Source organism: Miscanthus floridulus, chromosome 5 (genome assembly GCF_019320115.1).
Source record: "Miscanthus floridulus cultivar M001 chromosome 5, ASM1932011v1, whole genome shotgun sequence".
Classification (NCBI taxonomy): Eukaryota; Viridiplantae; Streptophyta; class Magnoliopsida; order Poales; family Poaceae; genus Miscanthus; species Miscanthus floridulus.
Genome location: NC_089584.1, coordinates 107,164,146 through 107,177,477, shown reverse-complemented (window position 1 = coordinate 107,177,477; position 13,332 = coordinate 107,164,146). Strand labels below are relative to the sequence as shown.

General features: G+C 43.5%; 2 protein-coding genes across 2 annotated transcripts; one reads left to right on the top strand and one right to left on the bottom strand.

Annotated features, from left to right (window-relative positions):
* Window positions 1-960: 960 nt before the first annotated feature.
* Window positions 961-4,759, bottom strand: LOC136450423 (pentatricopeptide repeat-containing protein At4g32450, mitochondrial-like). The gene is made up of 2 exons (XM_066450849.1): window positions 4,332-4,759; window positions 961-3,511 (listed from the first exon to the last, which is right to left on the bottom strand). Exons 1-2 carry the CDS (start codon window positions 4,625-4,627, stop codon window positions 1,339-1,341), a joined length of 2,469 nt encoding a protein of 822 aa, XP_066306946.1. The 5' UTR covers window positions 4,628-4,759; the 3' UTR covers window positions 961-1,338.
* Window positions 4,735-8,870, top strand: LOC136450424 (protein farnesyltransferase subunit beta-like). Its single transcript, XM_066450850.1, has 13 exons — window positions 4,735-5,051; window positions 5,406-5,492; window positions 5,589-5,730; window positions 6,231-6,313; window positions 6,392-6,445; window positions 6,544-6,595; window positions 6,662-6,726; window positions 6,835-6,891; window positions 6,965-7,037; window positions 7,242-7,328; window positions 7,402-7,543; window positions 7,995-8,101; window positions 8,400-8,870. The coding sequence occupies exons 1-13, from the start codon at window positions 4,774-4,776 to the stop codon at window positions 8,634-8,636; spliced, it is 1,464 nt and encodes a 487-aa protein (XP_066306947.1). The 5' UTR covers window positions 4,735-4,773; the 3' UTR covers window positions 8,637-8,870.
* Window positions 8,871-13,332: the final 4,462 nt, after the last annotated feature.

Here is a 13,332-nt window from a genome sequence, read left to right as displayed (position 1 = left end):
TCCGACTACCTCCGTTCCGTCCCAGGCACGAGGCCTGTGAAAGAAAAGATAAGGGGCAGAGGCAGAAGAGGAATAAAAGGAGTCCAAATGCATCGGATGGTATTCTAGCGAGTGGGTCGTGTTCCATAATGGCAAGCTGGCGAAGCCCCGTTGCGGGATGACATATCACCGAAACCTACTTCCCATAATGGTCTATTTCCAAAAAGCTCGGTCCCCAAGGCCGTCTGCAGCTGCAGGTTGCAAAGCAACTGACAATGGGTTGGTATTAGAGTTGAAATCATCAAATGTGCTCAAAGTTGATCGTGTTTTTAGACGCATTTGGGCCTTAGTTCCCCGGCAGTATAGTATCACCTTCCAAGTTTTGGACGTGCACATTAAGGCGACATTCGAAACTTGATTTCCATGGAAATCCAAGGAAAATTCATGTGTTTGGTTGTGTTTCTATGGTAAGACTTGCTAGAAAAATAACCCAGACTCTTAAGCCTGTCCATGTCAATGCAATCTAGTCGGTGTTTGCTTATCATGTACTAGCTAAACCTGTATTGGCTAGTTCTTGTTTGTTTGCATGGATTACTTGTCCTATTACCTCTTCTTTGGCACGGTGATCTTACCTCCGCTACCTTCGTCGTCTCTGTTCGTCATCATCGCCATACCCCTATGACTGCAAGTACGAACACCGGATAACAAATCGGCTTGCATCTTCATGGTACAGACAAATGCAACAAGTTCCATTGATCTTTGGGTGCAGAGCAACATTATAAAATGCAAAAAAAACTAGAACCAATGGGAAGAAGTAAATCCACACGCAAAATCAATCCATCAGAACAAGCTAAACGGATATTAAAGAGCCCAGAATACTTGACTTCCCGATCATCTCTAGTAGCAGATTTCTTTAGAAACTCGACTCCAGAGTCCAGAGCCAAAGAAAGCCCAATCCCGAGCTGAAGCCAAACAGGTACAAGGACAAGATTTTGCTAGCTATAAGCAATGGATACAGAATGCAGTCAGAAAGCTTTGTAGTCGAGCTGAATCAAAGTTTACATGCCAGGGGACCACAGCCCAATTACATTCTACTGTTTTATTTTGGTGGCAAGTAACAAGTCATAGACAACAGTCGTTAAAGCAAAAACTCAGGCTTAACGTATGAACTGCAAAATAGAACACTAGAGGGGCTTAAGGCCTGTTTGTCCCTGACGACATCATACATCATGTCCCTGACATGAAACTATCAGCTAACTAAATGTTAGATAGGCATCAGCCTACCTTCAGCATATAAACAACCTATTGCGGTCTTGCGCCAATCAAAATTGACTAAGATGTGGACTTCTATCATCTTGTTTACCAGTAGTCTTTGCAAGAGCACACACCATTTTCAAAGTGGTGGAACCTCTTTGCATCCCTTGCAATGATCTGACGGCCAACAAGTTTCGAGATTATCTTGAAAGCCGTGTGACAGTCTCCACAGGACCGAAGATTCTTTATAACTCGAATAGGTGAGCGGGGAGCACTTGTTACAAGACCGTAACTGATAGCCAGCCTCTCACTGTGAGCCAGTAAAGCATCCTCTTTGGTTTCTTGATCAACATCATGAAGAACAAATCGAGTGTCAGCAATATACCCAGCTTCTTTCATGTGAGCCAACAAGTACCTCAGCTCTTCATAGATCTTAGGAGTGTCAGGGTGGGATCGGTCTCCAGCTCTGTATTCATGGACCTTGCTCCGAGCTTCAGCGACACTTGCCTTTTTACTTTCCTTTTCCTTCGCAAGGTCTGAAGCATCGACAGGGAAAAGACCCATTTTAGACTGTTCATTCAGCCTAGAAGAATCCAAACGCTCTATGATTTGAGCGCAACGATCTCCAAGCTCTAAAAAGCCATTAAGTCGACACATGTTCATCAAATTTTCCCATACCTCAATGCTTGGTTCCACAGGCATCTGTTCCACAAATTCATAGGCTTCAGCAATGTAGCCAGACTGTCCAAGCATACTAATAATGCTTGCATAATGTTCCATAGTGGGATGTATGCCAAAATCTTTCTGCATGGATTCAAAATGCAACATTCCTTCATTAACAGATCCTAAAATTCCACAGGCCAGGAAAACATGTCTGAACATGCCAAGATCTGGCTTACCCCCTGTCTGCTTAAACCGATCGAAAAAATCTATTGCTTCTTCACCAAGGGTATTATGCACAAAACCTGAGATCATAGTGTTCCAAGAAGTCAAATTATGATGATCCATAGAACTGAAAAGCTTCTTTGCATCTTCCATTGAACCACACTTAGCATACATCTTTAGAATTTTGTTTTGAAAATCTGTATCAATAACAAGTGATGATTCAGAAATTTGACTATGTATTAACCTTGCTTCTGAGAGCGCAGTTGCATCACCACATGCTTGCATCAATCTGAAGTACTGAGGAGCATGTAGCACAATTCTGTTTTCCTTTAGCAAAGCCAAAACTTCCAAAGCTTCTTTTAAATTGCCATCTTCACAAAACTTCTCCAGTTCTTCAACAGTACCTTTGTGTTTGCTGCCGGCTTTAGGTACTTCATAAGGCGATCCAGCATTTGAAGGGTTGCCCTGTAGCGACTGGTGATATTTGTCATCTTCATGAGGTGCACTGTTTAAGTGGTTCCCAAATGATCCGGCAGATTGTGCATGTGAATGGTTTTCTTGATGAACTCCATGAGAGAGGTGTTGTGCATCTGTATTTAGGTACATGGAATATCCTTGAGGAGTACTATGTGTATCAGCCTGCGTAGTGAAATGAGGGCTTTGATACGCCTGCGAAGCATTATATCCAAAATTACTATTGTTGCCTTGCTGAAACCCTGCAACATGCTCCTTATAGAAATGAGTTGGATTTACATACTGAGAGGGATGATTCCCCGATCTATCTGGATAACTTCCCCCAGATCTATGATCAACATATTGCTGTTTTTGAACTCGCTGGTTATTTCCAATTGGGTTTGGACATGCTTGTCCTGAAGGACCATATCCATACTGCCCATAATTAGCTCCTTCTCCTTCATAAATCTTCTGGTTACTTTGGGAGTTGTATCCAGAGCAATATGTACTATTAGCTTCTGTGCCATTGTACTGTTGACGATCATTTGGAAAATACCCACCAAGGCCTTGCTGGCTGTATGCACCACTACCTCTGTAAGGTTGCGATGCATTATATCCCGATGTCTCATTATTTGCTCTTGCACCAGTATACGGTTGATGACTGTTTCGAAAGCCATATGATCCACCACTTCTGTAATGTTGCTCAGAACTACCACCAACATCCACACCCCTATTTTTGTGAATACCTGTTGTGGAACCAGCTGAAGGGACATCTCTCTGAAGTTGGAGGTTAGCGCCATTTGAATGGGAGTCAGCGTAGCTACCTGCTTTGTTTTGTCCCCATTCACGCTGATAGTCTTCATCAGTCCGTTCAGATGCAAAACTGCCAGCCCCTCGATGTGGAACCCAAGACTGGAGACAAACACTTTCAGCTGGAAGTCTGCAAGATAAAAGAACCATGCTTTTAGGATGACCCTGACTTGGAAATTTTCAGGTGCAATGTCAAACAGGTAAGTGTTTTTTTTTTCTTTTAAAAAGACCGCATCTGGAACAGATAAGTAGTGAAACTGCATATTTTTAGGATTAAAAGTAAAAAGAGACTTTTTTTTGACTTAGGCCTTGTTTAGTTCCTCACCTAAAGTTTACTCCCTATCCCATCAGATGTTTAGACACATGCATGGAGTATTAAATATAGACTAAAAAAATAACTAATTGCACAGTTTGCGACTAATTTGCGAGACAAATCTTTTAAGCCTAATTAGTCCATGATTTGACAATGTGGTGCTACAGTACACATATGCTAATGACGGATTAATTAGGCTTAATAAATTCGCCTCATGGATTCCTGAAGGATTCTGTAATTTATTTTTTTATTAGTATCCAAACACCCCGTGTGACACCTGATGTGACAACCAAAAACTTTACCCCCTGGATTTAAACGAACCCTTAGTACAAGAGACGTTCTAACGAACAGAAAACACGAATTAGAATTACTATGCGTCTATGCCAAGGACCAAGGTGTCATTTCATGTTCTAATCAGGCCACAATGAATAGAAATTTCCTTCCCCGAACACTTGGCTTCCTTTATTTTAAAAAAAAGTTATATTCTGTTCCGTTCTTAGCAACAGAGGAACAGTTACCGAGAACCAAATCGCTAAAGATCTCCCAACTCTAGTCTACAAAAAGAAAAGATTAGCAACAGGGAATAGCATCGCGTCATACGAATCAACGAGACACCACCGGGGTAGTGGTACAGTACCTGGGCGGCGAATCCACGCGCCGGTAGAGGGGCGCTGGCGCGGCCGACGCCGCGATGGCGCCGCGAGGGGACAACCGGGCGGCTAAGAGCGACCTGCGCGCTCCAACCATGGCAGCCATCTCCCACCCTCTCCCTCTGTACCGCCTCCTCCCCTTTCTCTTCGTCGCTAAAACCCTCGCGAAGGCGAGGCGGCGGCTGGCCCCGGCCGCCAAGCAGAAGCGCTGCCTGAGGTCGGCCGTGCGTCGCGTGGCTGTGGAATGGGTTGCTGCGGTGCCGTCGTGGGTTTGGTGCGGCATTCGGGCTGGGTAACATAGCTCTGGTCAGTGACTGGGCCGGCTCAAAGAATCATTGGTTGGGCTCACCCTTCTCGCGGCATCAAAAGATTGCTCCACTCCGGGCCCATCATCACAACACCGAAGCAGCCAAGAGCCGGACCCGGGACATGCCGCAGCACAGAATCCGCAGCCGAAACCGCAGGCCGCAGCTCTCGAGAGCGCAGCCAAGCGGCGGCGCCGCGCCTCCGACTCCGCCCCAGGCAGCTGCGTCCATGGATCCCTCCCCGCAGTCGGCGCCTCCCACCGGGGACGACCCGGCAGCGGCGGCGGACTCCGAGCTCCCGAGGCTCACGGTGACGCAGGTGGAGCAGATGAAGGTGGAGGCCAGGGTTGGCGACATCTACCGCGCCCTCTTCGGGGCCGCGCCCAACACGAAATCCATCATGTGAGCATCCCAGAGCGCACGCTAGTTTTCTCACTTCTATTAGGAGATTAGGAGATAGGAGATATCCCCCGGCTGCCGGCAGTGCTAGGCGGATCTCGACGCATGGGTTTAGTTTGGATATTGGAGAATTTGACAGGCAGTAGCTTGAAAAATGGCTAGTCCTCTGATAACTTTACCTGTAGCACCAGATAGTTCAGTGCAGGGTTCCTGATTTGGTGCTTACAGATGCTTAATACTGCTATTTATTTGTTGTTGGATAGCGTATTATACACAAACACTTGAATGGGAGTTGATGTTAGGGTGTCCACTGCCTCCTCATCATAGAATTTTGTTGTTGAGTTGTTTAATGTGCAGGCTAGAGCTGTGGCGTGATCAACATATCGAGTATCTGACGCGTGGGCTGAGGCATCTTGGGCCAGCCTTTCATGTTCTAGATGCCAAGTAATGATTGTGCATGGTTAAGTTATCTTTAAAATATCCTGTTTGATTGTGACACTAATGCATATTTGTTCTGGTATTGTTTTAAATTGGTTTCAGTCGCCCTTGGCTGTGCTACTGGATGGTTCATCCACTTGCTTTGCTGGATGAAGCACTTGATGATGATCTTGAGAATGATATCATAGACTTCTTAGCTCGATGTCAGGATAAAGATGGTGGATATAGTGGTGGACCTGGACAGGTTGCTCCAATCTCAAAACCTTTTGAGCCCCACACTTTTGAGCATAATATCTTTGATTTTGCTATTTGCATTGATTTTTTTAGATAAGATTTTAGATTTATGCAGTGTATGCATTAGTCTTGGATATGTCCAATGAAACACTGAGGACATATATGTTTGCTGTTGCAATCACATTAAATATTTAAATCCCTCTTTAGCTCACCCGGTTGTAATTGTAACATTTTTAATTGATATTAGCATGTCCATGTAACAAACAAAATACATGCCAGTGACGATGGGTACTATGCTTTGGATTTGAATACTCAAGGTTATCTTTTTTGAAAGCAAAGCACATTATTGGGTGCTTGATTTAGCCTTCTCATTCATTTAGCATAAGTTTTTAACCAGAAATCTTGTTTGTTATTGATTTATAAAGTTAGTTTGAGTTCATTTATGTTGAGTCATTCAAGAGGGTAAATTGTAGTTTTTTTAAGACATTCTTTTGTCCACGTCCTTTGCAGTTGCCTCACCTAGCTACGACTTATGCTGCCGTAAATACACTTGTGACAATAGGGAGTGAAAGAGCACTGTCATCAATCAATAGGTAAATCTCATGGTTGCTCTAAAGCAAGATCTGCTTTACATGAGTTCTTTTGTTAATAATGTTAACCTTGTTGGTCAGGGACAACCTGTACAAGTTTATGTTTCGGATGAAAGATGTATCAGGTGCTTTCAGGTACGCAACCTATCAGCATGGATAATGTACAGAGACCACTTTCTCATTTGTAGCTCTTTATGAGGTGATGCCTGCCACTCATTTTTCCTTTGCCCTAGAATGCATGATGGTGGTGAAATTGATGTCCGTGCTTCCTACACCGCTATATCGGTGAGTTTCTTGTGGTCCTTCACGATTTTTCTGCAGTTACTTGATATTTCCTGATGTTGACCTTAGGTTGCCAGCCTTGTGAATATTCTTGATGTTGAACTGGCAAAAGGCGTTGGTGACTTCATAGCAAGGTTTTGTTTGTGTTATATAAATGCATTTTTTTTTCAGTTGCAAAAATTGTTGCTTGGTCACAGTTCTTTTCTAGAATGTTGCTCAATTGATATACTATATGACTGCAGTTGTCAAACTTATGAAGGTGGTATTGCTGGGGAGCCTTATGCTGAAGCACATGGTGGGTATGTTTCTGAGGATTTCTGTAAAGTTCCAAATTTATATGTTAAGAACATTAACAAAAGTTGCTTTCATAAGGTATACGTTCTGTGGATTGGCTGCTTTGATCCTGCTTAATGAGGCAGAGAAAGTTGACTTGCCTAGCTTGATCGTAAGACAACCTCTTCCTCCCTTAGTTTATTTAATTTACTTCTATAATTATGATGTGTTTTGTGTACCAGACCATGAAGTTGTTCTTTTAGGTCCTTTGGTGAAAGTGCATGACAAGTAGTTGATACTTGTGTGTTTGGCTGATGCAACATTTGTTTTTATTACAATACCATTTGGTGTTGTTGCTGACATCTTCACCATTTAGGGTTGGGTGGCTTTTCGTCAAGGAGTGGAATGCGGATTTCAAGGACGAACTAATAAATTGGTTGACGGTTGCTACTCCTTTTGGCAGGTAATTGTAACATCTGTCTACTGTTATCTTTGCCACATGTGCTCCATGTAACAGAAATCTAGTGTGTGACCAGGGAGCTGCCATTGCTTTAACACAAAAGTTAATTACGATTGTTGATAAGCAATTGAAGTCCTCGTATTCCTGCAAAAGGCCATCAGGAGAGGATGCCTGCAGCACCAGTTCATATGGGTGCACTGCGAAAAAGTTTTCCTCCGGTAAGAATCAGGACCATCCATATTTTTCTTATGAAATGAAAATTATTTCTTCATTTTGTTTGTGATAAATATGAAAGAAGTTTTTGTAAAATTTTAAAACAAAAAATAGAACTGGTTCCAGATCGATGTAAATTGTAACTCATTGGAACTTCTTCTTTATTCCTCGTACCATGCAGCAATGCACTGATAACTTAAAAAGCCTGTTTTTCTGTATGTTTGCTAGTAGGTGGGTGAGCGAACAGTACCGACTATCAATTTTTAAAACCTTGATCTGCTTACTGGCAACCGAATGTCATTCTTCATACTGTTTATACTTTTGGTGCATTTGATGTGCAAGTTTATAATGCCCCCACAAGGTCATGACCTGAACTGAACTAAGGTATTGATTTACAAATTCTGGGGGGCTTGAATGTCATCATACTCATGTCTTTTGCTTGTTTTCCTCCTGAAGCTGTGGATTATGCAAAGTTTGGATTTGATTTTATACAACAGAGCAACCAAATTGGCCCACTCTTCCATAACATTGCCCTGCAACAATACATCCTACTTTGTTCTCAGGTGAGATAACTTTAAATACAATATTATTTTCATATGCAGAGTTTTATCACCAGAATGTGAAATTCTGCAATGCCATCTTATTATAGTTGTTACCGCCCTTTGTCCCAAATTATAGGTCGTTTTGGCTTTTCTATACATAGCTTTTGCTATGCACCTAGATATTCGATATGTCTAGATACATAGCAAAAGTTATGTACCTAAAAATGCCAAAACGACCTATAAATTGGAACAGAGGGAGTATTTGTTGAGGAGTTGAGATCTCAGATTAGTTAAGATGGCAACTGCTTCCGTAACTCAGGTACTAGAGGGAGGCTTGAGGGATAAGCCTGGAAAGAACAGAGATCACTATCATTCATGCTACTGCCTCAGTGGTCTCTCAGTTAGCCAGTACAGTGCCATGACTGATGCAGATTCGTGCCCATTACCTCAGCATGTGCTTGGACCGTACTCTAATTTGCTGGAGCCAATCCATCCACTCTACAATGTTGTCCTGGATAAATACCATACAGCCTATGAGTTCTTTTCAAAAGAGTAATCTAATGTTTAACCTAAGAACAATTGGCTAGGGCTGTGTGGGATTGTATTATTTGCACGGATAACGGTAACTTTTGATTTACATACCTTAGTCGTGTTATACCAGGGTATTTGTATGTTTGGTCAGGTGCATTGCCTGGATAAATCTCTCTTGGTTGTGATGGTCGCTTCTCGAATTATGTTACTGGTGTTTATTATTAATTAAAAATGTAACAAAAGTGCAGCGTTAGATGCAGCATAGTGATCTGTGGATGCTAGAACCAAGTGTTTGTATGTATTACTGTTATGATGGTACTAAATTGGTTAGCTAAATGCGTGATTGGATGGTACCTGAACCAGCTGGGCGTTGCTTGTAGGCAGGTGATGAGCCAAGCAAAACCTTTGCTAGAGCCATAGTGGATGCGACCAGAGCATGCTGCCTCGTGCCCTCGTCGACGGTGTGCAGTGCAGCTCGGTTCCTAGCAAAAGGTTGTTTTCCACATTGGACATTGGTTGAAGTTCTCAGGGACACGGGCACACGGCTACCAACCTGACGTTTTACGAACCCATCTATGATTGTGCATGTTGTGTGGCTTATGCAAATTGAACATTTCATCAAAAGACAAGTATGCTTTAATAGCTTAATTTTTTAATTTTTCAGACGGCAAATTGTCAAAGAACTCACGCAATGATGCATGCACGCGGGTATCTAGCTTTTTTAATTTATTTATTAGTTCAGAATGTTTTTTAGAAATAGTTCTGTTTGTTTCTTTGATTATTGAAAGCATCTAGGCCTCTAGTTGGGTTTCGATGATTAATGGCAATACGTGATTACTGTAACTGACGTGTGTTTTGTAGAGGCAATTAAGTTAGGTCATGGTAATGGAGATTGATTGGACTATCATGGTGGTCATGCCCCTACGATGGAAATCGTTTCGGTTTTCAAAGGATTGACGACAAGATTAATGATGGACTAGTTCTAAGTGTCATTTGATGTTGAAAAGACACTTAGAGTAGTTTAGGACTTTGTTTTTTCTTTGGTCGTACTATTAAGGGAGGTATGTATGGTAGCTTGACCTAGGTGAGTCTAGTGAGTTAGGTGTGGTGCACATTTGCTAAATCTAGCCCTAGGTAGCTCCTAAAAAGCTCTTAGATCTATTGGAGCAATCTTCATTCACATATGATCGAGAGTTGGAAGTGAATGGAGGGTCAAATGGACATTGGTTCCGGAGTGACTGGACGCTGGCACAGAGTCCGGTCAGTTCATTTGATCAAGGTGAAATCGTCTGGTGCGACCGGACGCCGAGAGGTGAAGTGACCGGATGCTGACCTAGCATCCGGTCGACTCCAGTAAGGTTTCAGAGAGGGAAAATTATGACCGGACGCGTCCGGTCACAACTTAAACACTGGAGTTTGGGGAGAACTGACCGGAGCGTCCGGTCACCTCGCAGAGGCACATAACGGTTCGTTTTTCAACCAAGGTTATAAATACTTCCTCCATTCGTGTGAGGGGGTACTTTTACTCATTCCAACAGCTGAGAAACACCTTTGAGAGTGCCAAGAAAAACAAGGTTCTAGTGAGATGATTGAGATTTGAGAATCCCAAAGAGAGCCCTCATTAGTGAAAGCAAGAGTAGCAAAGTGTGCATCCACCCTTCTCATTAAGCTTGTCATGGTCAAGTGAGAGTTCGTGCTTGTTACTCTTGGTGATCGCCATCACCTAGACAGCTTGGTGGTGATTGAGAGCTTGATGATCATTCGATGGAGCTTGTGGATGACCCAACTTAAGTTGTGAGCGGTTGTGGGTGATTCACCGTGACGAAGTATCAAAGAATCAATCCGTATAGAGCACTTGATCCTTACGCGGATCAAGGGGGAGCTACACCCTTGCGCGGGTGCTCCAACGAGGACTAGTGGGGAGTGACGACTCTCCGACACATCGGCAAAACATCGCCGCGTTTCTTCTTCTCTCTTTACTTTGAGTAATTCAATTCTTGTCATTTACATTCATAGAATTACCATGCTAGAGTAGGATTAGAATATAAGTTGCTAAACTTTTGTGTGGTAGATCAATAGAAACACTTTATAGGCCCAAGGGGTTAATTGGGCTAACCGTAGGACTTAATTATTGCAAAGAAATTTAGAATTAGCCCAATTCACCCCCTCTCTTGGGCATCTTGATCCTTTCAATTGGTATCAGTGCCTGGTACTCATGAATTAGACTTAACCGTATAGAGAAAGATGTTTCATGGGGATGGACCTCCTTCTATCTTTGAGGAGAATGATTTTTTATATTGGAAAATCCGCATGGAGGCGTATTTAGAAGCTTTAGATGTTGGAATACTTAGAGCCGCTTCACAAGGCTTCTCAAAACCTCAGGATGCTACACGCCTACAAGGCGATGAGGTGAATTATGAGAAATAAAATACAAAGGCTTGAAACACCATCTTTAGAAGCCTTTGCAAAGATGTGTTTAACCGGGTGAGGAACCACAAGGACGCCCATGCACTATGGTCGGACGTTTGTGCGCTCCATGAGGGAACAAGAGTGAGCGTGAGGAACGCTATCATCTTGTCATGAAAAAGCTTAACTCTTTTGAGATGCTTCCTAAAGAATGTGCTAATGAGATATTCTCAAGTTTGAATGTTCTTGTAGAGGAAGTCAATGGGCTTAGACTCATAGGAGGTGAACCTGCTGCGATGGAGTGACCGAACTCTACTGTTCAGCGTCCGGTCAGATGATGGTCCTGTGTCTGGTTGTGCGAAGACGATGGAGATAGGCTGCACCGGACTCTGGCTGCGTCCGGTCAGTTGGGATAGGACGCGTCCGGTCGCGCTTGTAAGGTCCTAATGGCTAGAGGGGGTGAATAGCCTAATAAAAATTTCTACAGCAACACTTAGCAAACCGGTTAGACAATTATGAGGTGAAGCAAGTGTTGCGCTAGCCTACTAATAATGCAAGCCACCTACCACAATTCTAGTTGATATAGTTTCTATCCACATAATAGCTATTGTCACTATACTAAGTTAGTGTGCTCTCAAAGGCTACTTAAAGAGCCACACTAACCAAACTAACAAGCTCTCACAACTAGCTACACTAAAGAGCTTGATAATTAGTTTGCGGTAATGTAAAGAGAGTGAGCAAGATGGTTATACCGCTGAGTCGAGGAGTGGATCAATCAATCACAAGAATGAATACCAATAAAGACCAATCACGTCGGAATCAAATGATGATACAATGATTTTTATCGAGGTTCACTTGCTTGCCAGTAAGCTAGTCCTTGTTGTGGTGATTCACTCACTTGGAGGTTCACGCGCTAATTGGCATCACACGCCAAACTCTCAATAGGATGCAACACAACCAACACAAGATGAGGATCACACAAGCCATGAGCAATCCACTAGAGTACCTTTTGGCTATCCACCGGGGAAAGGTCAAGAACCCCTCATAATCACCACGATCGGAGCCGGAGACAATCACCACCCTCCGCTCGATGATCCTCGCTGCTCTAAGCCATCTAGGTGGCGGCAACCACCAAGAGTAACAAGCGAATCCCGCAGCGAAATACGAACACCAAGTGCTTCTAGATGCAAACACTCAAGCAATGCACTTGGATTCTCTCCCAATCTCACAAAGATGATGAATCAATGATGGAGATGAGTGGGAGGGCTTTGGCTAAGCTCACAAGGTTGTTATGTCAATGCAAATGGCCAAGAGAATGAGCTTGAGCCGGTCATGGAGCTTAAATAGAAGCCCCCATGAAATAGAGCCGTTCTACCCCTTCACTGGGCACAACACGGGGTGACTGAACGCTCCGGTCATATTGACCGGACGCTGGACCTCAGCGTCTGGTCACATGATACACGCCACGTGTCCCCTCTCTTTGAATACTGTTCGCCCGATCTCAACGGTCAATAGTCGACCGGACGCAGCAGCTAATAGTGACCGGACGCTGAACCCCCAGCGTCCGGTCGTTTCCAGTAAGCTTCCAGAAACGATTTTTTTAACCAGACGTGTCCGATCATGCTTGACCGGACACAACTAGCGTCCGGTCACACGGTGTCTTCCTCTGTACTGCCATGTCAGCATGACCGGACGTAGCCTTCCAGCGTCCGGTCGCTGAGCGACCCAGCGTCCAGTCATGAGACCGAAACGCACGCCCTCTGCTACCACTGATCAGACACGCCGGTTCAACCAAGACCAGCGTCCGGTCACTTACATTGACCTCCGTCTTTTCTATCTAGGGCGCTGGTGTCACCGTTGGACTGTCCTAAACTCCGCCGGTGAAGTTCCTTACCCTTGCTCAAATGTGTCAACCACCAAGCGTATCACCTTGTGCACATGTGTTAGCATATTTTCACAAACATTTTCAAGGGTGTTAGCACTCCACTAGATCCTAAATGCATGTGCAATGAGTTAGAGCATCTAGTGGCACTTTGGTAACTGCATTCCGATATGAGTTTTACCCCTCTCAATAGTACAGCTATCAAACCTAAATGTGATCACACTCTCTAAGTGTCTTGATCACTAAAATAAAATAGCTCCTACCATTTGTATCTTTACCTTGAGCCTTTTGTTTTCTCTTTCTTCTTTTCAAGTCTAAGCACTTGATCATCACCATGACATCACTATCATCATGTCATGATCTTCATTTGCTTCACCACTTGGAATGTGTTACCTATTTCATGATCACTTGATAAACTAGGTTAGCACTTAGG

Bases quoted from the DNA above. Each gene is read 5' to 3' on its own strand.
- LOC136450423 (XM_066450849.1), bottom strand. From the start codon at position 4,627: ATGCCGCACCAAACCCACGACGGCACCGCAGCAACCCATTCCACAGCC. The intron at 3,512-4,331 runs GTACTGTACCAC...TTTATCTTGCAG, and splicing joins CGCGTGGATTCGCCGCCCAG to ACTTCCAGCTGAAAGTGTTT.
- LOC136450424 (XM_066450850.1), top strand. From the start codon at position 4,774: ATGCCGCAGCACAGAATCCGCAGCCGAAACCGCAGGCCGCAGCTCTCG. The intron at 6,314-6,391 runs GTAAATCTCATG...CTTGTTGGTCAG, and splicing joins GCACTGTCATCAATCAATAG to GGACAACCTGTACAAGTTTA. The intron at 6,596-6,661 runs GTGAGTTTCTTG...TGTTGACCTTAG, and splicing joins CTTCCTACACCGCTATATCG to GTTGCCAGCCTTGTGAATAT.